This window comes from Taudactylus pleione, unplaced genomic scaffold, assembly GCF_031769625.1.
Source record: "Taudactylus pleione unplaced genomic scaffold, aTauple2 ptg000053l, whole genome shotgun sequence".
Taxonomy (NCBI): Eukaryota; Metazoa; Chordata; class Amphibia; order Anura; family Myobatrachidae; genus Taudactylus; species Taudactylus pleione.
In genome coordinates this window covers 34,517,228-34,538,822 of record NW_028284455.1, presented here as the reverse complement: position 1 = coordinate 34,538,822, position 21,595 = coordinate 34,517,228, and the positions used below count along the sequence as shown (strand labels likewise).

Sequence of the window (21,595 nt, the reverse complement as noted above, 5' to 3'; positions counted from 1 at the left end):
AGTCTGGGGGCACTACTTCAGCCAGGGGGCAATGCATAAGGGCAAAGTTAAACTACAGGGGGCAATGCATAAAGGGGAAAACTACAGGGGGCACTGTATAATGGGCACTTTTTGACTTAGAGCCAGTGGGGAAGCAGCCTGAGACCTGTCGGGCTGGATTGGTAAGGGAGATACCCCACCCGGCTACTTTTGGATGCCACCCGGCTGGAAAAATTTCTGGGGAGAACACTGTCGGTGTTCATTTGGCCACCCGTGTGACATCAACTGGGCATTATCCTTGCTACTCAGCTCTCATAATGAGTTTCAGAATGGCAACTTTTGTAGCCAGCTTAAGAGGCAATCAGCAATCATGCCTGTAACTATGATACTTTCACAGAACACCCACAACTATGCGTCTTCTTTTACATTGTTTTTCAAGCCCGCTACACATTAGAATGATGTGTAGACGGCCAATCTGATGGGCGACAGGACCCTGCATCGGCAAGCGCACACACACTTGCACAATGCAGGGGGCGATGGTGCGATGTAGGATGCCATGCTGCATTCGGCAGCATAGCATCTTACACGATATCTTCTGATTGCCCTGCAGCACAGCCAACCAGAAGATATCGCATGCGACCGCGGGAGCGTGCAAATTAGCCATACACACTAAACACTCCCCGGAAAGGACAAATCGGGCTGATATCGTTCTAGGGTGTACCCAGCTTAAGTGCTGGTACATCAGATACAAAGACAGCATCCTGTGCAATTTAGTAGTAGATGCGTGACATGTGTTTGTGTTTGAAGGTACAGGTTAACAAAGTGATTCACCTGTAGTGAAAAAGTAACAGCGAGTCCCATCTTGTCTCACATAGAAGTTTTCTCCGAGTTTATTACCAGCTTTGAAGCGTAACATGGCGTGGTCATGCAGTCCGTAGTCACGGAACAAGACACAGCCACCTGGTTTCAGCACCTGCAAGAAAAGCACATGAATTAGCTAATACTTGTTAATGCATATTGGACTGTAGCAAGATACATACATAGACTAAAAATCTAATAACATCATTAGGTATTCTTCCATGTTACCTTGTAAATATTTTCTATGGCAAGGTGCATTTTGTGTGGATGAACAGCAGAGAGGACAAAGATTAACATAGTAACATCTACGCTCCCTGCAGGAATGTTCCCTGTCAGATCATCCTTGGTCAGATCACACTGGAAAGCTTTGCAGGTATCTGTATTGTACGAAGAATTTTGCTGTGAATGCAAACAAATACAATAAATATTTGGAAATATAGTCAGGAATTTCCATCAGTGATTTTGGTCATCAGTGATATCCACAAACTTGGCAAAGACAATAAAATAAACAATTCTATACATTATACTATGCACATTCCTTTGATTTTAGAACGTGTCTGCTTACTCTGACATTGCTCACTGCATACTTCTGTATTTTTGTGTGAGCACATCCCTGAATAAATAGTCATTTATGCTACTACTGACATTTTGTATATAGTTTACCAGTTTATTTTCCAAACGATGGCGCGGATGCAGAGAGTACAATGCTAGGTTGCATAACATAACTTGCACGAATTCACGCTGCACATATTCAACACCAATAGACACAAGTCATTTACTGAAAAACAAATGAAGTCGTATACAAAGCGCTACCCTCAAGGATGGGGAATGGCTCAACTTTCAAAATGGTTGCATTCCTGATGAGCGGAACGCGCTGAAAATATGTGAGAGTAAATCTATGTTACTATGCCGGGTATCTTACCATGAAAATAATACAGTGGTAAAAGTATTCACTATTTAATGACATGAAACATATAACAATATCACATAAAATATAACACATAAATAAAAGGAAAGTTCAGCTCAGTGACTGTAGTGTCAGATGACTGTTTTACCAGAAAGTTGAAGTTTATGGACAAAGATGTTGAATACATAGAGGTAATCCGGATCACTCTGTTCTGTAGGTCCATACTCCTCAAAGGACTGGTTTCACAGCAATAGTCCTCTCTCCTGAACTTTCCTTTTATTTATGTGTTACATTTTATTTGATATTGTTATATGTTTCATGTCATTAAATAGTGTATACTTTTACCACTGTATTATTTTCATGGTAAGATACCAGGCATAGTAACAAAGATTTACTCTCACATATTTTCAGCGCATTCCGCTCATCAGGAATGCAACCATTTTGAAAGTTGAGCCATTCCCCATCCTTGAGGGTAGCGCTTTGTATACGATTTCATTTGTTTTTCATTTTGTTGTTCTTAAAGTCTTGGGTAGACCGAAATTGTAGATAGAGCAGCTCTCCCTATGGGCTCTATTTACTACAATCCGCATTGGGAATGCAGATTGTAGTGTGAAATTACCGACTGAATTCGCATTGCGAATTCAGGCAATATCACAGGGATTTACTACAAGTCCCTTGCAGGAACAGAGCTTGCGAGAAAGCTCTGTCCCTGCGAATCCCCTCCGAGCCTTATCACAGTAATTTCGCAAAAAATACCGTGACAAGTGCCCCGCGCATGCGCCGACCGGCCGCTGCTGCTACCCCCCCCATTGTCAAGCCCCGTCCCCCACGATCGCGGACCCCCCTCCCCGCGACCCCCCCTCCCTTGATTACACTTACCTGCAGTTATCGGGCCTCCGGCGATGTCCTCTGTCGCTCCGGTCAGCTGAAATCCCATACTGCACTGGGACCCTGTCAGGTGACGACCAGGCCCCAGTGCAGCATGAGAGACCAGCTGACCGGAGGGAGGCCATCACCGGAGATCCGAACTCCAGTCCCTGGACTCAGGTAAGTTTTTTTTTTTATTTTATTACTTTTTCTTGCAGTGCATCAATGTGTGGTAGCTGATTACTAGGGCCGTCTCCGTGCTCTGCACGTTAGAGCGGAGCAGGAGTCTGGTAACCGGGGGAGACCCTGGATAACGCCATCTCCAGGTGGCGTTATTATCACAGGGCTTTCCCCGGTATTTTTTCACATTTTATTTTTAGTAACTTTGGTCAGATCACATTTCCCATTACAATTATGGGAAATGAGATCTGCTTACTAAAAATAAGTGATACTTAAGGTGCATACACACACACAACGATTTCTTGAACGATTATCGTTAACGATATCATTTATAAGATCGTTCACTTTCTAAGTTACAACGATGAACGATTATCGTTCATGCGCGTTCACTTTTGTAGTTCAGTCAGACTGACCAACCCAACGATTTTCATTAAGGGAATATGCAAAAATCGTTTGTAGATAAAAAAAAAAAAATCGTTCACTACATTTAATAAATGAACGATTTTAGTTCATTTTTCCATTGAAAAAATTCATGAAAATCGTTTATTAAAATTGTTCTTTTTCAAAATCGTTGTGTGTGTATGCAGCTTTAGGGGTTGGAGTAGAATTTTACAAATTCTGTTCCAATTGCCCTTTAGTAACTGTAGGTGATACTAAAATAATGTGAAAAGGGTGTGAAAACACCCTTTTTCACATTTTTTAGTAGAAATAATGTTAAGAAATAGAGCCATATATGTGTGAAGCACTGTAAAAAGGATCCCCAAACATTTCTATTTTTGTACAAGTCATTTACTGTCTGGAAGGTTTGTAGTCAACATGGAACCTAACTAGAAAGGAGTTTCAGCCAGTCCAGCCAGGTGTCACGCTCACGCTGCCCACAGCACAGTGAATACTATAGATATCTCTAAGTTTTTCCAACATGATGCAGAGCTGAAAATCAGCAGGTTTCAGTCATTATTTTAAACAGAAATCATTTCAACTTTGAATGAAAAGGTAACCTTACTACAACAGTGATTAACCTGCTTGACAAAGTAAACCCAGTTGTTTTTAGATAAATACATGCACATGAGGAGTGCTAAGATCTTATACCAAGAAGAACTGGGTTGAACAGTATGTAACAACTCTCAAAACTAGTAATGCTGTTTACTACTGAAGACTAAGGGCCTGATTCATCACGGATCGCAGTTGCAAACACGCACGCAATCGGTCGATTGTTGCATTCTGCACATGCATCGCAGTGCACGAACTGGCAATTGCAATGTGAATTGCGTTTGCAGAGGCTACATAGCCCCAGAGCAGAGTGATTGACAGGAAGTGCCATTTGTGGGTGGTGACGGAGGGGGGGGGGGTGGTCGGGCGAACACAGGCGTGCCAGTGCGTTTTAACGCTGTTGCAGAGCCGTGCATAAATTATCCACTGCGTGGCCATAAGCAGCCATAGCACTGATAGAGTGTGTGGATGTTAGCAATTTCTGAGTAAGGTCAGGACTTGTGCAAGTGTGCATATGGGTCCGATGTTGCTCGGTGTTTCCTCATGGTTTCGCTATGTTGCCCTAATATTGGGATGTGAGTAAGGCGAAGTGGGTGTCCTTATGCAGGCTGTTCGCAATATGAATGCACACATTTAAATAGCTCCACTGATATTAGCAACTGCTGTGCGTGAATATGAGCAGAATTGAGTTCCGTAGTGAATCAGGCCCTAAATCACTTAGATGACCTTTTCTGTTGAGTCTGTCATAGAATCTGCAGAATGGCTGAGGAATACAGGGGTTGATTCACAGTTGTACACAAACCCAATGGTTTGCGTACAACTCTGATGTTTGAAGATCTGCGCATGCACAGGATCTGTACTGCACATGTGCAGATCTCCTTATGCGAGCTCGCTCACAGTGTCCGGATGCCGCAGCCTAATTGACAGCGGCATCAAGCTGCATCCCAGAAAATGTGGGCATGTTGGCTCTATTTTCTGGGCCTGCAGAAGCCAGTGGCTGCATCCTTGTATGCAGCTTCACTGGCTTCAGCTGCGTGAAAATACTGGTCATCCTGAGTAATCTAAAGGTTACTCAGATCACTAGCACACATGGGGGGGTTTCGGAGTACCCAGAAACCCCCTCTGACCGACCAAATAATTTTTTTTCAGAGACGGAGACAGCCTTGTCACAGTCTCCATCAGCAGGCCACCCATGATCGGAGCTGCCCGGCAGCTGCCTGTTGAACTGTCAGCGCTTCTGCGTCAGGTGCTTTCATACCACCTGACACGGAAGCGCTGACAGCGGAACCAGCAGTGACTGGAAAGCGCATCGCGATCACACACAGCCCTCCCAGAGGGAGGATCATCACAGCCACCCAGCAACTAGGGTGTATGTAAGTATGCTATGTGTATGTATGCTGTGTGTGTTTGTAAGTATGTTGTGTGTCTATGTTAAGTGTGTCAGATAAGGAAAAAGTTGTGGTGCGCTCCGGGGCAGTGGGGCCAAGTTATCTTAATATATGTCTGAAGCTGGCCATCCACTATACGTCCAGTCTGGCTAGTTGGAATGAAAACCTGGTAATGTATGGGACAAATGACAGTCAATCATATGGTTTTAAACACTGAAAAAAAGGACAAAAAAAAAATTGTTAAATTTGTGTGTTTTAACCAACTTGTCTGAACAACCATTTTTGGCTATTTTCCAGTGTTTGTGAGCAAATGGGCGATTGTCATTGGCTCCCATACATTACCAGGTTTTCATTCCAACCAGCCAGATTGGGCAGATATCTGACAGAAAATTGTATAGTGGATGCCCAGCTTTACTGTGACTCCCTAGATAAAGGAGGCTGAGTACCAAGGAAGTTGTTTGACATCCTTGAAATACTCCTCTTTTGTGTATTACTGTAATGTCCCCACTTTAGATCTGTAGGGAAGGTGTTCTTAATGAATACTCCATATAAATTATTAATGACTTAAATGACTCTTCATATAGTCTTAAGTTTTAAAACACAGATTGGCTGTAGGATGGGTGTTCTTAAACAATTGATGATGGTATTCTTAAAAAATTGGTGATGGTGCAGCAACCCTCTTCACTCTCCTCTCCACCTCAAATATAATACATGGCACAGTATCAGGAACTTTGGCAACAACTATTTATGCAGGATACGGTAGGAAGGTTTGTACTTACTCAACGCTGCTGTGCTCGTCCTGCTGGTTCCCATAGTTACGATGCGTATAGAGGTGGTGGTGGGGGTTAATCTTATATGCTGATAAGCAGTGCTGTTCTGTGTATGAACCAGACACTACACGTATATATCTAATACAACACTTTTATTAGAGACTCAGAGTCCGGTATTAAAAATGGAGAACATGTATACCATTACTCCTATATTGTCTCAATAAATAGTCCAATCTTATATAGTTCAATAGTATTATGTGGTGGGGGATATGCTCCAACGCATTTCATCCAAGTTTGGACTTTTTCAAGGGTGTCTTTTGTTCGCTGTGCTTTAATAGGTTATGTGGACAATGGTTACCCCTGCCTCCGTTCCATGGCCTGCGTCTCCCACACTTCTGGGTCTGGTGTTGCGCACGCCAACTGCCTTCAGGAACCTTGCTGTTGCCGTCATTAGAGTAGGAATTGTAGTCCCTGTTCTCTTAATGTGCATGTACCGCCTGTCTCAGCCATAGTAGGGTTTTTTTCTTGTCGCTGTCGCTTATATATCTATTGTTCTGTGTAGTGCCCATTTTGTTGTTTAGATATCATTACGATGGACATGATCATGAATAATAAAGGAGCAAGATCAGAATACTTTGGAGATTATATGATTATATGTAATAGAGGTCGGGATACCTCTATATGTGGAGCAGCTAGGGAAACTACATATATAACACTAAGAGCGCTGTACTCCAACTACATGTATGTTATGTGCGTATGTTGTATGTGTATTTAAGCTGTGTGTGTGTATATTATATATATATATCCCCTAAAAATCCTGCGTATACCCCTGCAGATGACCGATGGTCACCCAGTGTGATCCGATGCTGCAGATTACAGAAGCTGGCAAGAGGCGTCTATTTACACAACACGCTTCCTGCGGCATTAGCAGATTTTAGCACAGCAGCTGCATCCAAAGACGCAACTGCTGTGCTGATAGCATACAACTCTAAATTAGGCCCATTGCGTGAGAGACCCCATAGGCACACCCGGTACCCATCTTCCTGCTCCTGGCATATGTTCTGTGATGTCATAACATGTGCTGTACCAGAGTACATGTGCACCGTGCTACAACACTTCTGAGGGGCTGTGTAGCAAAATATGATACTGTAAGATATGAGTGGCATGTTCAACCAGTGTGTGGCTTGCTTAAATATTTGATGAATATGGAGATACAAACCTTCACAAATTGCACCGCTCTAGGAGAAAAGTCACAAGCATAAACAAACAGACCAGGATCCTCTTCCAGAAGGGGAAATAAACAGTTACCTACGCCACATCCTGCTTCTAGGATGGTCAGTCTTTGGTTCTCAAACTGAAAGGAAAGGAAAGATGTGCCAGAGATTAGCAATATTTAACCATCAAAATAGCAAATTGTGGTCACATCTGATGCCTTACATATCTGTGGGCTGGACCAATATAATTAGGTAATTATATATGTGTCTGTATGGATCCCAGAAGACATACTAGGGGGTTGAGGTCCTGTTGGTGTACACTGGCCAGAACTTTGAGCCGGGGAGCCTGTTCTGGGCCTTCCACTGGATGGATTTGGATGAAAACTTCACCAATTGATTTGAGATGCCTAATGGAGTGGTTGGGGTCTCTTGCAACCTGCCCTGGCTTCACATGGGAGCAATTCCATCTCACCACATCCCCTGCATCTCATAACAACCAATGCCATGTGACCACAGTCCCCTGAATCTCACCACAACCCCCTCCTCTCACTCCTGCCCCATGCATCTCATCAGTGTCACCACAACCACCACTGCTGCTGCCCTGCAGCTGGCTGGGGCCCGGCCACTGGGAGGTGCTGGGAAAGGCAGAAGGTTCATGGATGTTAAATTTGTATTGCAGCTATCGTAAGCATTATCAGCAGCATGTCCCCAGGGCTGGGGCACCTGTGCATATTTCGGCAGCCTCCATGCGCACCCCTCCCTAGCTGCCAAACATGGAGATGAGCAATGTCCCCTTTGCACAATATACCTTGTATTTCCTGGTCTTCCTGTTGAGCTTCCTCACTGTGGTACCCCTGTCTGAGAACAGCGTTGACTTCCATGGAAGGTGCCTCCTGTTCACAGAGGGCGTGTGTCTGAGCAGGAACATCACGCTAGAGAGGGAGCACTTCAAAGTGGAGGAGTGCTGGCTGGAGTCTGTCTGCAGGTTCAGCGTAGGGATGGACATATGATGGTGTACCGATGGTTATTTGTTTTTATTAAATTCCTGATAACTATGCCTCCCCTGGCTACTGTGTCTGCATCAGGGCATCTTTATGGGTTCATTGGAGGCTCTATGTCTGCCACAGATGTGACCCTGCTCAATCCCTGACTCCCTGCCCTCTCTAGGCTGCTGCTAAGCAACAGGGCACATTGCTATCTATGATTGGCTCAGTTTCTTCCTGTTTCAGCACCATGGTCAGCTCCTAAACAGCAACTTGGTGTAAGATTTATGTCTTTATCATTTGATTCTCTAAAATCGTGACTGCGCTGCTCCTTTTTGTCACAGATTAATGGTTACACACTTAAACCTTCCTTGCCCAATTCTGTACAGAATAGTGAAAACCCCATCAAAATCCATCCAGCGGTTCAAGAGATTACTCCGAACAAATAGGTAGACTTTATTTTATATACACAGATATGCAAGTTAATCTCACCTTTCTACATGCTTTAAGTTCATCAAACTCCCTTGTTGTCCAGTGCCTGTCTTTGAAGAAATTTGTGCTGTTTCTCTTGTAGAACAGGTCCCAGTTCTTCTGTACATCTCTTTCTAGTTTCAGCTGTTTGAAGTCTGATACTAGTGCGGTATAATTTTCGGCCTTTTGGATCACTTCAGGGATACGATCTGTCACATGATCAATGTTTTCCTTGGATGGTGCTTCAGAAGAAAAAAAATCTTCACAATGCGAGCAATTATATCCTGTTGACTTATTCCCATCCATAGCACAGTAACTGATGTTACACAGATGTACTGTATTGGAAAGAAATATAGAATTTATTAATACTAGGGAACAATTAATCCAATTACTGAGAAGATGAATATTGCATGTACTCTATACTACTCACGCCTGGTGCAATACATTTATAAGCGGTAATTATGTAATGGATGTAAAGAGGACAAAAGGAGCTGCACACTTAAAGGGGCCTATCCATTACACGACTTTGTGAACAATCCGACCAAAACCAGGAGGTTTTGGTCGCATTGTTCATAAAGTCGGGTAATGGATAGCCGGCAGGGACCAGTGATGAGCGTGCACGCTGGGTCCTTGCCGACCCCCTATCTACTGAACATGCCCGTCAACCTGACAACGCTAGTCAGGTTCGGCATGTTCAGATATAGGAGATTTCTGCACTGAATGACGTTCAGTGAACGCCGTTCAGTGCGGGCATCGCACCTCGGCGACTTGAAGGTCTGAACGCTAGGCTTCAGTCTTTCAGGTCACCTAGTGGATAGGCCCCTTAACATTTCCTGTAAAATGATTATTCTTTAAAGACACTTAATGCTTTATAGTGCTTTTATTACTCTTGTGGCAGGGTGGAAATCTCCCACATTGGAAGAAAGGGGCTCATGAAAGAACCACACCCTTTCTTCAGTTAAGAGGAGCAAAGGTATATAAACCTACTTGTGTGGGTCAGTCAGGGGGAAAGATAGGAGGGTGTCCAACATTAGCACACCTCTGTGTACTGGATGCTGCATACCCTGATATCCCATATATTACTATGCTCCAGAGTTTGCTGTTTATACTCCTATGTAAGAACTTATTACATTAGCTGTACCTTACTGCTGGAGTAAAAGCCTATTTGTTTTGAAGCACTTCAGTCTCCAGTGGTTGCATGAAACTACTCACCACAACCCTTCAATCTGATAAAGCTCGATGACAACAACGGGCTGTGCCAAAAAGGGTATATTTGAGGTGTGGTTTATAGTTTAGCGAAAAAGTGTATAACATACACTACCTACAGTACAGTATAATGTTATTAATTGTATTAGAAACTCTGCAATGGTGGGAAAAACAACGGTCCACCATTTTGTAAGTGATAAAAATAATGTGTGTCATATAAAAACTTAATACATAATAAAAATAAATATATTTATTTTGCAGCCATCAAAAGTCTTGATAGATTTTCTCACTAACAATAAACAGCAGTACACACTTTCACAATACATCAACTTTACCCTAGGATAACAATATATCATTATTATAAGGACATTTAAGGTGCGTAAACACACAACGATGTAAGTAATGAACTATTTTCGTTCAGTTTTTCCCTTGAAAAAGTGAACGAAAATCGTTTTACAAAGTAGTTGATTTTACTTTACATAATAAACGATTTTCTGTGTGTTGAAGGAAAAATGTTGCAACTTCTATTGAAAATCGTTCAGTTGGCCAGTCTGACTGAACTACAAACTACAATCGACAAACGTGAACGTGCATGAACGATAATCGTTCATCGTTTTACACTGAACGATTTTTTTAATGATTACGTCGTTATAGTTAAATCGTTCAAAAAATCGTGTGTGTACACACCTTTAGGTATAAAAACAGTGTTTGATTAGATTAAAAATAATTTGGTATTAACCCTGTACTTACAGAAAGTGTATGATATGCTTAATCTTACTGGATCTAGCAGAGATAGTACAGTTGATATGCTATGTATAATACAAAAATGTATATTAGAATTTTAGCTATATTAGAACTAAGCAAACATGATTGTAAAGATTGTTAGTCACATAACCAGAAACACAATTGATAAGATTATACAGGCGGGATGTAGTTATGAGACTGGCGGCCGCGATCCTGCCGGTCTAAATCCTGACGGGGGAAGCCTGACAGGATACTTAAGATAGGTGTCGAAATACCAACGGTCATCTTAATGCCGATGCTGGAATCCTGAAGGTCACCAGGGTTAGGGGGAGAAGGGTGGAGGGTAAGTATACTTACCTGACCCCTGTCAAGATACCATCGGAATGCCGCTGTCGGTATTTTGACAGGAGGCATCCCGACAGCGGCATTACATACCGATTCCTATACAGGCGTATAGCTTTGGTATTTCAATCGTTGTCTACTGACAAAATGTTAAATTAACCATAGTTAAAAATATAAAAATCTTGACACCTTTTTGTTTAAGTTATTTTCTATCACTAAATAACATTATGGGTCACATGGATTGTGTGAACTCGGACGATGTGACAATATGAGCCTGTGAGGCCAACCCCAGATGCTTACACAGAGGTTATTACAAGTGCACAATTCAACCTTCAACTTGCAGAAAGACACAAAAAAATGCTTTAGTATATAATATGCTTGCCTATTCAAGCATCAACACACATGATCAGACATGAACACCTTACCTGTGTTTTTGACTGTGTTCCCATCTTTGGTGTTCAACCCTACACAGACCTCAATCACTGTTCACAAGGTTAAGGTTAGATTTCTCCTTCATAGGCCTACTTAAGTCTTGTAAATATGGAGGAGATATCCCTTCAGCCAGTCACATCATCCCTTTGGTCTGACACAAAAGTCAAACTGTTGATGATGGTCACCATGTCTGTTTTTGGGTCTAGGACTCTGTACACTCTGGAATGCTGACTCTATCCAACAAGAATACTTTTCAAGGCTCAATTTTGTAGCTTGCTGCATTCTTCTTCAGGAAAATAAACAAAAGCTTTGCATTAAAAAACTGCATTGTTTTACACTACATATTTCAGCATGCCAAAGTACATACAGTCAGGTCCATAAATATTGGGACATTGACAGAATTTTCATATTTTGGCCTCTATTCACCACCACAATGGCTTTGAAATGAAACAAACAAGATGTGCTTTAACTGCAGACTTTCAGATTTTATTTGAGGGTAATTACATCCAAATCAGGTGAACGGTGTAGGAATTACAACGGTTTCTATATGTGCCTCCCACTTTTTAAGGGGCCAAAAGTAATGGGACAAACTAAACAATCCTAAATCTAACTTTCACTTTTTAATACTTTGTTGCAAATCCTTTGCAGGCAATTACAGCCTAAAGTCTGGAACGCATAGACATCACCAGACGCTGGGTTTCATCCCTGGTGATGCTCTGCCAGGCCTCTACTGCAAATGTCTTCAGTTCCTGCTTGTTCTTGGGGCATTTTCCCTTCAGTTTTGTCTTCATCAAGTGAAATGCATGCTCAGTGGGATTCAGGTCAGGGGATTGACTTGGCCATTGCATAACATTCCACTTTTTAGCCTTAAAAATCTCTGTAGTTGCTTTTGCAGTATGCTTCGGGTCATTGTCCATCTGCACTGTGAAGCGCCGTCCAATGAGTTCTGAAGCCTTTGACTGAATATGAGCATATGATATTGCCCGAAACACTTCAGAATTCATTCTGCTGCTTTTGTCAGCAGTCACATCAACAATAAATACAAGGGAACCAGTTCCATTGGCAGCCATACATGCCCACGCCATGACACTACCACCACCATGCTTCAATGATGAGGTGGTATGTTTTGGATCATGAGCAGTTCCTTTCCTTCTCCGTACTCTTCTCTTCCCATCACTGTGAAACAAGTTGATCTTTGTCTCATCTGTCCATAGGATGTTGTTCCAGAATTGTAATGGCTTTTTTAGATGTTGTTTGGCAAACTCTAATCTGGTCTTTCTGTTTTTGCGGCTCACCAATGGTTTACATCTTGTGGTGAACCCTCTATATTCACTCTTGTGAAGTCTTCTCTTGATTGTTGACTTTGACACATATACACCTACCTCCTGGAGAGTGTTCTTGAGTTGGCCAACTGTTGTGAAGGGGTTTTTCTTCACCAGGGAAATAATTCTTCTGTCAACCACAACAGTTGTTTTCCGTGGTCTTCTGGTGTTGCTGAGCTCTCCGATGCGTTCTTTCTTTTTAAGAATGTTCCAAACAGTTGATTTGGCCACACCTAATGTTTTTGCTATCTGATGGGTTTGTTTTGATTTTTCAGCCTAATGATGGCTTGCTTCACTGATAGTGACAGCTCTTTGGATCTCATATTGAGAGTCGACAGCAACTGATTCCAAAAGCAAATGTCACACCTAGATTCAACTCCAGACCTTTTACCTGCTTAATTGATAATGAAATAACGAGGGAATAGCCCACACCTGTCCATCAAATAGCTTTTGAGTTGATAGTCCCATTACTTTTGGCCCCTTAAAAAGTGGGAGGCACATATAGAAACCGTTGTAATTCCTACACCGTTCACCTGATATGGATGTAATTACCCTCAAATTAAATCTGAAAGTCTGCAGTTAAAGCATATCTTATTTGTTTCATTTCAAAGCCATTGTGGTGGTGAATAGAGGCCAAAATATGAAAATTCTGTCAATGTCCCAATATTTATGGACCTGACTGTATGTAGCTTTGTAAGTATATAGTTGCCTTAGGTTATTCACCCCTTTATTTCTCAAATAAGCTTGACTCTCCAGGAATGACCATACGTCTGATAATTTCAGTCAGGGTTCTCTTCTTTGTTTTAGATACCCCATTTGACCAGGTGCATATGGACCTATCTTTGATGCCGGATGCTATGTTGTCTAAAGAATTTTTCTATTTTATGTCCTGCAAATTCTCATACATTGTCACTGTGAAATGTGAGTGGATTTCAATGAAACTTGTTACCTGTCATTGTTACACAGGAAAATATTATTAAGGTCTGTCAAGGATTTAGAAGTCTATTTAGTAACATGTGCGTAATGGAGAACATAATTATATGCATTTTTCACATTGATATGCATCTTTGTGTCTGCCATGTTTCCAAGCATATACCCTATATAATGCTCACGAAAACCACTCAGCGAAGAGAAACCTCACATTTATTTTTTAATTGCCGTCTTTTGCAAGTGTGTAAGAATTTAACATACAGATCTGTCCTCTTGCATCTTTGCCACTCGCACTGCTAACGTGCGCACACATCGTGCCATGCGATCAGCAGCAGCAGCGTGTGCCATGGTTTGCCATGCTGCGCACTGTGGCCCTGATTCAGAGCCGGACGCTCTGACAGAGAGCTCGCTCTGAATCAGGGCCGTCCTTCTTGATTTTTAGAGCGGCCTCCTGGCCGCTGGTATAGCTGTGGGTTACCACCCACAGCTATAGCGAGCGGCCAGGAAGATGGTCAAGACCATCGGGCTTACGACGAGACCCTTGTGGTAGGGTCTCGTTGCCGCAAGTCCTGGAGTGCTTTCGGCTCAAACAGAGCCGAAAGCACTCCCACTGACATCACTTGTGATGTCAGTGGGGCCGGCCCCAGACGGTAGGCGTTCCCATAGGAACGCCTCCGCCTGGGCAGCCACGCCCCCGGCACGCCCACCAAAGGGGGCGTGCTGTCACTCAACATCAACAGCACGCCCCCTTTGGTACGAGACCCGGAGCGACGGTTTGCCAGTCGCTATCCGGGTCTCGTGCATGCGCACGACGGAGCCGGCTCCGTCGTGCGCATGCGCACTCAGCCACCATCGACCCGCTTGCGAGCGCTCAGGAGCGGATCTGAATCAGGCCCTGTGTTCGCACTATGCAATCCTATGGAGTCACGGGTACAAACGTAGCAAGCGTACCCGTTCGCGAGTGCGTGACTCACACCGTGCGTGGCTCGATTTGCCGCACAAGTGGCAAAGATGCAAGAGGACATATTAGTATGTGCAGAACAGGTGTCTGTTTCATCGTACAAATATGTTGTGCAACCTGACGATATCGTTAGGTTCAACATGTTAGCAATGATTGATGTGCCTTCACTGAACGAGCCGTGAAGGCACATCACAGACAGCCAAACGACTGCATGATTACAATGTCGTAATCGTGCAGTCTTTTGCCTGTTGTCTAGGGGATGTGTGCCTTAAGGCTCCCCATCACCCATAGCCTAGTCCTGCAATCATCCAGTCACTACACCTAACAGGCTCAAGTTAAACCATCAACTCAGAAAAGAGCTTCAACATTAAACTGCTTTTTAAGGATTGAGGTCCAATTTTATAAAGGTTTAATATAGATTTTACATATTATTGTTTTGTTACTTAGTGATCAGATACACATAGGATCACAACCCCACCAATGGTAAAACCATCTACCATCGGCGGACGACAATCAATGGTTTTTAGTCTTCGATGGTCATCCCCACGGCTCCGTGCTGACTGACCAAGGCAAGAACAGAGCATTGTGGAGAGAAAGCAGAAAGTCACTCCCGTTATTCTCTAGTGCGAGTAGACATGATACCATGCAGAGATAGCATTGTGCAATTAACAAAAGACAAAAAAAAACAACTTCTTTTATCGTTATAAATACCAAATCTTCACAGACTCCATTGCGGTTTATGGGGGCTAGGGGAATATGACAAGCCAAACGAAAAGGTAGATTTCTCCTTACTTTTTTAATTGTAGATATTGAGAAGTTAAAACACATTCATAAGAATTATATACAGATGTGTATGTGTCCTCGCTCATCTGTGCCCCGGGGCAGAAAAAGCATTGGCACCCCCTCCCATTTTTCAAATAGGGACTTAATACATGTGCCCGAAAAAGGAGCGTGGCCTCATGGAGAAGGGGCATGACCAATCTGATTTGTCCCATAGGATGATGAAGTTGTACCAATCCCTTTGTACCACTGTTATCCAGGTGTCACTGCCAAATACAGTGTGAATCCAATGGCTGCATCTGGATCTTTATTGGTTTTGCCAAAACCTTACCTCCGTGTTTTGTTTTTCAGTTTGGGTTCTGGATTTTTTCTTTCAAAAAATCATAAAACAGCTAAAATCACATAAAATGGGCCTGTTTTTGTTCTTATAGTATTATTAACCTCAATAACATTTATTTGAACTTGTTTCCAGTCAATTTTGACCACCACACAGCTCAAATTATAGATTTTTTTTCATCTAGTTAAGGGCCAAAAGTTTGCATCCAGCTAGCTGGCTCAAAACTGAGTGATAAATAGAGTTGAGGACTGTGATAATTGTCACACTGGCTGAAGTAAGAAGAGTTGATACTTGATAATTGGTGCAGCCACTGGCTGAAATATTGATAGTTGATAGTTCTTTGTTGATGTAGCCTCCGGGCTGAGTACTAGTAGTGGAACACAGAGCTATGATTAGGAAGGAATCAGCCCTGCAACAGCCTTGAGGGCTTGAACTCTTGGCAAGTTGCAGCCATTCCAGCCTTGAGGGCTGGTGAGGAGTGGCGACAGGTGGCCTTTGGGCTGTGAAACAGGATGCGGCCTTTGGGCCATCAAGCAGGATGGAGCCTTTGGGGCGTGTAGCAGCCTTGAGGGCTGTGATCCCTTGGCTGAATGTCACTGTTGTGCGACTTGTGCCGCCGGGTTGACACAACAAGCAGCAGTTGGTTCAGACTGTTCTTAAAAAAATGAAAGGGCAAGCAGGAGATGCTGTCTGTGGCCATTACAATTTCTGGACATTCATAAACCATAACATTAAAAATGTCAGGCAGCAATGCCCCAAACAGCACATAATGGAAAGGAAAAAGGTGCAATTGTCCTTGAGCCCTCCAGCCCACCCTTATGTTGTATATATGAAACAGGACATTCACAGTTTAACAAACCAATCACTTCAGTGACAGGGACTGCCACTTGTGGCTGAAATGATTGGTTTATTTGGACCCCCACAAAACAAGCTGCCAATGCGCAGTGGACATTGGTGGCATTGATCCCATACACAAACTGGCTTTACAATACATTAGACGTTGTCATAGTCATCCCCATCAGTGTGTGCATCCTCCTCCTCTTCATACAATATTAATTCATCCCCGCTGGAATCCACAATTACAGACACTTCTGTATTTTTTGGACATAAGTGCTGATAAAGGTCTTCCTTGTGGAATTTGTAATTCATTTTGATGAACATCATCTTTTCCACATTTTGGGGAAGTAACCTCCTACGACGATCACTCACAAGGTTCCCGGCTGTGCTGAAAACTTTCAGAGTACACACTGGAGGGTGGGCAACTCAAGTACAGCAAAGCCAGTTTGTGTAAGGGACTGAGTGACATGCCTATTTGGAAGCTCTCTCTAAAATAATCATCCACCATTCTCTAAATGGTGACCGTATCAGACAAAGTTACGGTAGACATGTCATTCATTGTAGCCAGTTCTTTCAGACCCAACCAGATGTCATTAGGTTTTGCTGACTGATCTGCATCACCACCAGCAGTGGGTCTCTTCAGAAAATTTAGTTTTTTCCTGACAGCTGTAGAAAATGAAGGAGATGCTGCTGTGTCACGTTCCGCTTCAGCTGATAATTTTTTCACCACCAGCTATTTGCATCTTTTCAGATTTATGTCCATCGGAAAGAAAGACACAAGGATTGAGTATGGTTGCCAAAATATAGTGATCTGATTTCAAGAGATTGACGACCCTTGGATCCTGTCAAAGCGAATGAAGGGCTTGATCTACAAGTCTGACATACTTAGCAGAATCTCTCCATTTCAGATCTTCCTTTAGTTTCTCTAGCTGCTTTTGCAAAAGTCTGATTAGGGGAATGACCTGACTCAAGCTGGCAGTGTCTGAACTAACTTCACATGTGGCAAGTTCAAAGGGTTTGAGAACCTTGCACAACACGGAAATTATTCTCCACCACAATTGACTAAGGTGCATTCCCGCTCCTCTCCCTACGTCATAGGCCGTAGTGTTGCCTTGGATGCCATTTTCTGCTCCTCTATCCGCTGAAGCATATAGAGGGTAGAATTCCATCTAGTTACTACCTCTTGCTTCAGTTTTTAGCAGGGCAAATTCAACAGCTCTTGCTGGTGCTGCAATCTTCGACACACAGTTGCTGAATGTCGAAGGTTTCCAGAAATCTTTTGGGCCACCGAGAGCATCTCCTGCATGCCCGTCATTTTTAAAAAATGTTGCACAACCAAATTCATTGTGTGAACAAAACATGGGATGTGTTCGAATTCGCCCACATGTAATGCTCACACAATATTGCTGGCATTGTTAGAAATCACAAATCGCGAGGAGAGTCCAAGTGGGGTAAGCCATTTTGCAATGATTTCCCTGAGTTTCTCTAAGAGGTTCTCAGCAGTATGCCTCTTACTGAAACCGGTGATACACAGAGTATCCTGCCTCTGAATGAGCTGGCATTTGTTAGCTGGTGCTGCTGTTTGCACTGTTGAAGGCAATACACCTACCCATTGAGGTGTCACAGTCATGTAATCTTTAGTTTGCTCTGTCCCACTTGTCCACATATCTGTGGTTAAGGGGACAGCGGGCACAACGGCATTTCGGAGGACATTAATAAGGTTTTTTTTAATGTCCTTGTACAGATTGGGAATTGCTATTCTAGAGAAGTGGAATCTAGAAGGGATATGGTAGCAGGGACACTGGACCTCCATTAACTGTGTAAAACTACTGCATTAATGGCGGATACTGGACACACATCTAATACCAGCATAGCTGTTATGGCGTCAGTAATCCGCTGTGCAACTGTGTTTGCCGTCCTACTTTTTCGCCAAATCTAAGGATTGTGTGACAGTCATTTGTTTAGATGAACTACTTGAACTACCAAAAGTAGTCTTTTTCCTGGTCACCTTCTGGGATGAAGGTCCACTCATAGCAACAGGTGTAACTATCAAGGATCCTTCTGAGGAACAATGGATAGCAGAGGAGTCAGTCCTTATGATATTGGATGCAGGACTACTTCCGATCACGAATGAGGATGTTGATGATGATGCAGGTGTTGGTGGTGGATATTACAGGCACTTGGATCCAGGTAGAAGGGAGCAGCTAGGTGACACTGGACTGATTGTTTGTTTTTTTGTCCCCAAAGTTCAATACCCTTTCCAATTTGATGAATGCGCTGCATGTGACGTAACAGGGAATAGGTTCCAAGATGTTTAAGGTCCTTACCTCTACTCACTGTTACATGGCAATGGTTACAAATGGCTTGGCAAAGGTTGTCCGGATTTGGGTGGAAATGATTTCACACATGAGATGTATATTTTTAGGTCCTGTGCCCAGGCATGCCAACATTGGGATTTTTCCCACCATGGGCAACAACCGTTGCCGGATTGTGATTTACAGTTTTTGCACAAACATCCTCAGCATCAACATCCTCCTCATCATCCTTGTTGTTGTTATCGCCAACTAAATATCCACTTTGTGCAATTTTTTTTGTACCTCTTCTACAAGCAGAAGGGCTTAAATCATCACCAGTCATAAATAAAGGCCAAGGCCTTATCCTTTCCTTGCCACTTTGTGTAGTGAATGGCATATTGCCAATTTTTTGTTTCTCTAAAGCTGACTTAGCTTTAGATTTTTTTTGCTTTAACAGGGTCAAAGTTGATTTTTTTAGCCTGACTTTTTGGCCTGACTTAAACCCTGGTACATCGGGCCTCATAGATGATGTTGACAGCCTTGCATCGTCATCATGACTGCTGCCGGCAGCTACAACACTGGTATGTGGATCCTGCTTTCCGCTCATGTGACTGTCCTCCATACTCACTGCGGTCTTACAGCAGTGTCACCAAGCAATTATAGCGCAGCTAAGTTGGGCCTAACGCACAAAACCACACAGAAATTTATTTTTTCTCACACTGGGGGTGGGTGAAGAGCACCCCTGAAAGAGGCAGCAGCCCCTTGACAGACAGCAGGACAGCACCCCTACGTTGCTGACAAGTGTGGCTAACACGCACAGAAATTTTTTTTTGGTTTTTCTTCACACTGTGGGTGAAGAGCACCCTTTATGGACAGAGCACCCCCTGGACAACACAGAACAGCCAGCCCCTATGACATACATGCAGCCAGCCCCTATGGACAGGACAACAGCCAGCCCCTATATATGGATAACAGATAGCCAGCCCCTATGGATGGACAGGACAACCTCAGTCACAACAGCCAGCCTCTATATGGACAACAGCTAGCCCTTAAGCAACACAACTGTAGCCAGCCCCTATGCACAGCAGCACAGCTCCCTCCCTCTTCACTCTCCACAGCCGGAATGAAAAATGGCGGCGATCGCGGGACCTTTATAGAATCCAAACCCTGCGAGAATCTGACAGCGAGATGATGATGTTTTGCCTAGTTTTCAGATCCGTGTAAGGCGGAAAACCCAAGCAGACTCGGATCTGACTCGGATACCCTAACTTCGGGTGGGTTCAGCTCTCAGGAAACCGAACCTGCTCATCCCTAATAATTATGCAGTATAAATCACTAGCTCTATATGTAGGAGAGCGCTGGTGAAGCTGCACCTGCAACAGAATTTGTCCATCAGAACAGCTGTGCACGAGCCTGGAGCTAGCAGTGTAGATTATCGACTGAAGGTATAGAAAGACTGCTACTAGTAGTGTATATGCAGCAAATATAAGCGGTGGGGAGGTAAGTGTATGTACCCTGCGCCGGAAGCCGAACTCTCTGGCAAAGGTACTCGAGGAGTGCTGGTAACACTTGGATCATGAATCGGTGGCTGTGTTCAGGGCTGCCATCAAAAATTCTGAGGCCCAGTATACATGTAACATACAGGGCCCTCCTTATCCTCTACCACCCCGGCCCGATGGACGCAAAGTTCCAAAGAGCCCTGGTGCCCAAAAAAAGCACATGCTGCAGTATGATGCCTCTTCCCACATGACACGCACACACACAAATGTGTGTGTATATTTTATATATATATATATACACACACACACGTGTAACATTTATAGAACACCCTTCAAGAAAATGGATTTGGACACCAAACCTCTTATGCCACCATTCCTGCACTTAACTTGAGAGCTCCTTGTCATTTAGTTACATTATCCTTTATTCTAAATCACATTTTTCTTAGCAATCATGCCGAGGACTTGAATTCAGCACCTCTCACATTGAGAGGCAGGAAAGCTCCTGTAAGTACAGTAGAATATGTGCACCTTCAATTCATTTGAGAGGCAGGAATGCTCCTGTAAGTACAGTAGAATATGTGCAACTTCTGTTCATTTCTCAAAACTGTCATACCCTGGACTCGAACCCATCACAGTCAGACACCATACACATGGAGCTATCTTCTTCTGCCAAGTAATCCTGTGATTTAGGGTTAGGCACCCCCCCGGGCAGTTAGGTTTAGGCTAGGGGAAGGGGGGTTAGGCACCCCCCCCCGGGGACTTAGGTTTAGGCTGCGGGGAAGGGGGGGTTAAGTTTAGGCACTTACAGGGGGGCTAGGTTAGAATTAGGTTAGTTAGTACTTACCTTAGGACGATCGGGATTTCCTCCGCTGTCGGGATTTGATCCACCGGCTACGGGCAGAAACAGCATCGCGCCTGTACCTCTGATAAGTTTCTGCTCGCACCCCTGTGCGAGCAGAAATCCTTAACAGCGCGCTGAATTGAATATCTTTAGGAGGTCCCTCCATGCGCTATTTAATTTGCGCTCAATTGAATCGAGCCCTTTATTACCATCCAGTTCATCTCTCTCCAAGGCTTAGTACATCATCATCCCTCCCAAAAACTGTTAAAACACACTAGCTCACCCGTCGTTCTAGACCTAACCTCACCATAAGACTTATGGTGAGGTTAGCTTATGATCAGGTTATGGCATATGCGCTTAGATTGTGCTGTCTGTGACGGAACTATTAGTACTGTGCACGTCTTTCGTTCTTATCGGAGTAATATGACAGCAGCACGCTGCGCCGCTCTGGCTACACGGGAGG

At 43.5% G+C, this 21,595-nt stretch overlaps 1 protein-coding gene across 6 annotated transcripts in view; it reads right to left on the bottom strand.

Annotated features, from left to right (window-relative positions):
• The window catches only part of METTL6 (methyltransferase 6, tRNA N3-cytidine), a 37,419-nt gene that overhangs the window by 15,524 nt on the left and 300 nt on the right, over positions 1-21,595 (bottom strand). For 2 of the 6 annotated variants that reach the window (XM_088462788.1, XM_088462786.1), the window contains exons 2-5: positions 8,629-8,942; positions 7,159-7,293; positions 1,066-1,236; positions 811-952 (exon numbers count right to left, since the gene is read on the bottom strand). In XM_088462788.1, coding sequence (XP_088318914.1) covers positions 811-952; positions 1,066-1,236; positions 7,159-7,293; positions 8,629-8,913 — 733 coding nt within the window. In that variant the 5' untranslated portion in view covers positions 8,914-8,942. Of the gene's footprint in view, positions 1-810; positions 953-1,065; positions 1,237-7,158; positions 7,294-8,628; positions 8,943-11,324; positions 11,618-21,135; positions 21,507-21,595 lie in introns of those variants that run through there. The other 4 variants (XM_088462790.1, XM_088462791.1, XM_088462789.1 and 1 more) reach the window with 4 other exon arrangements.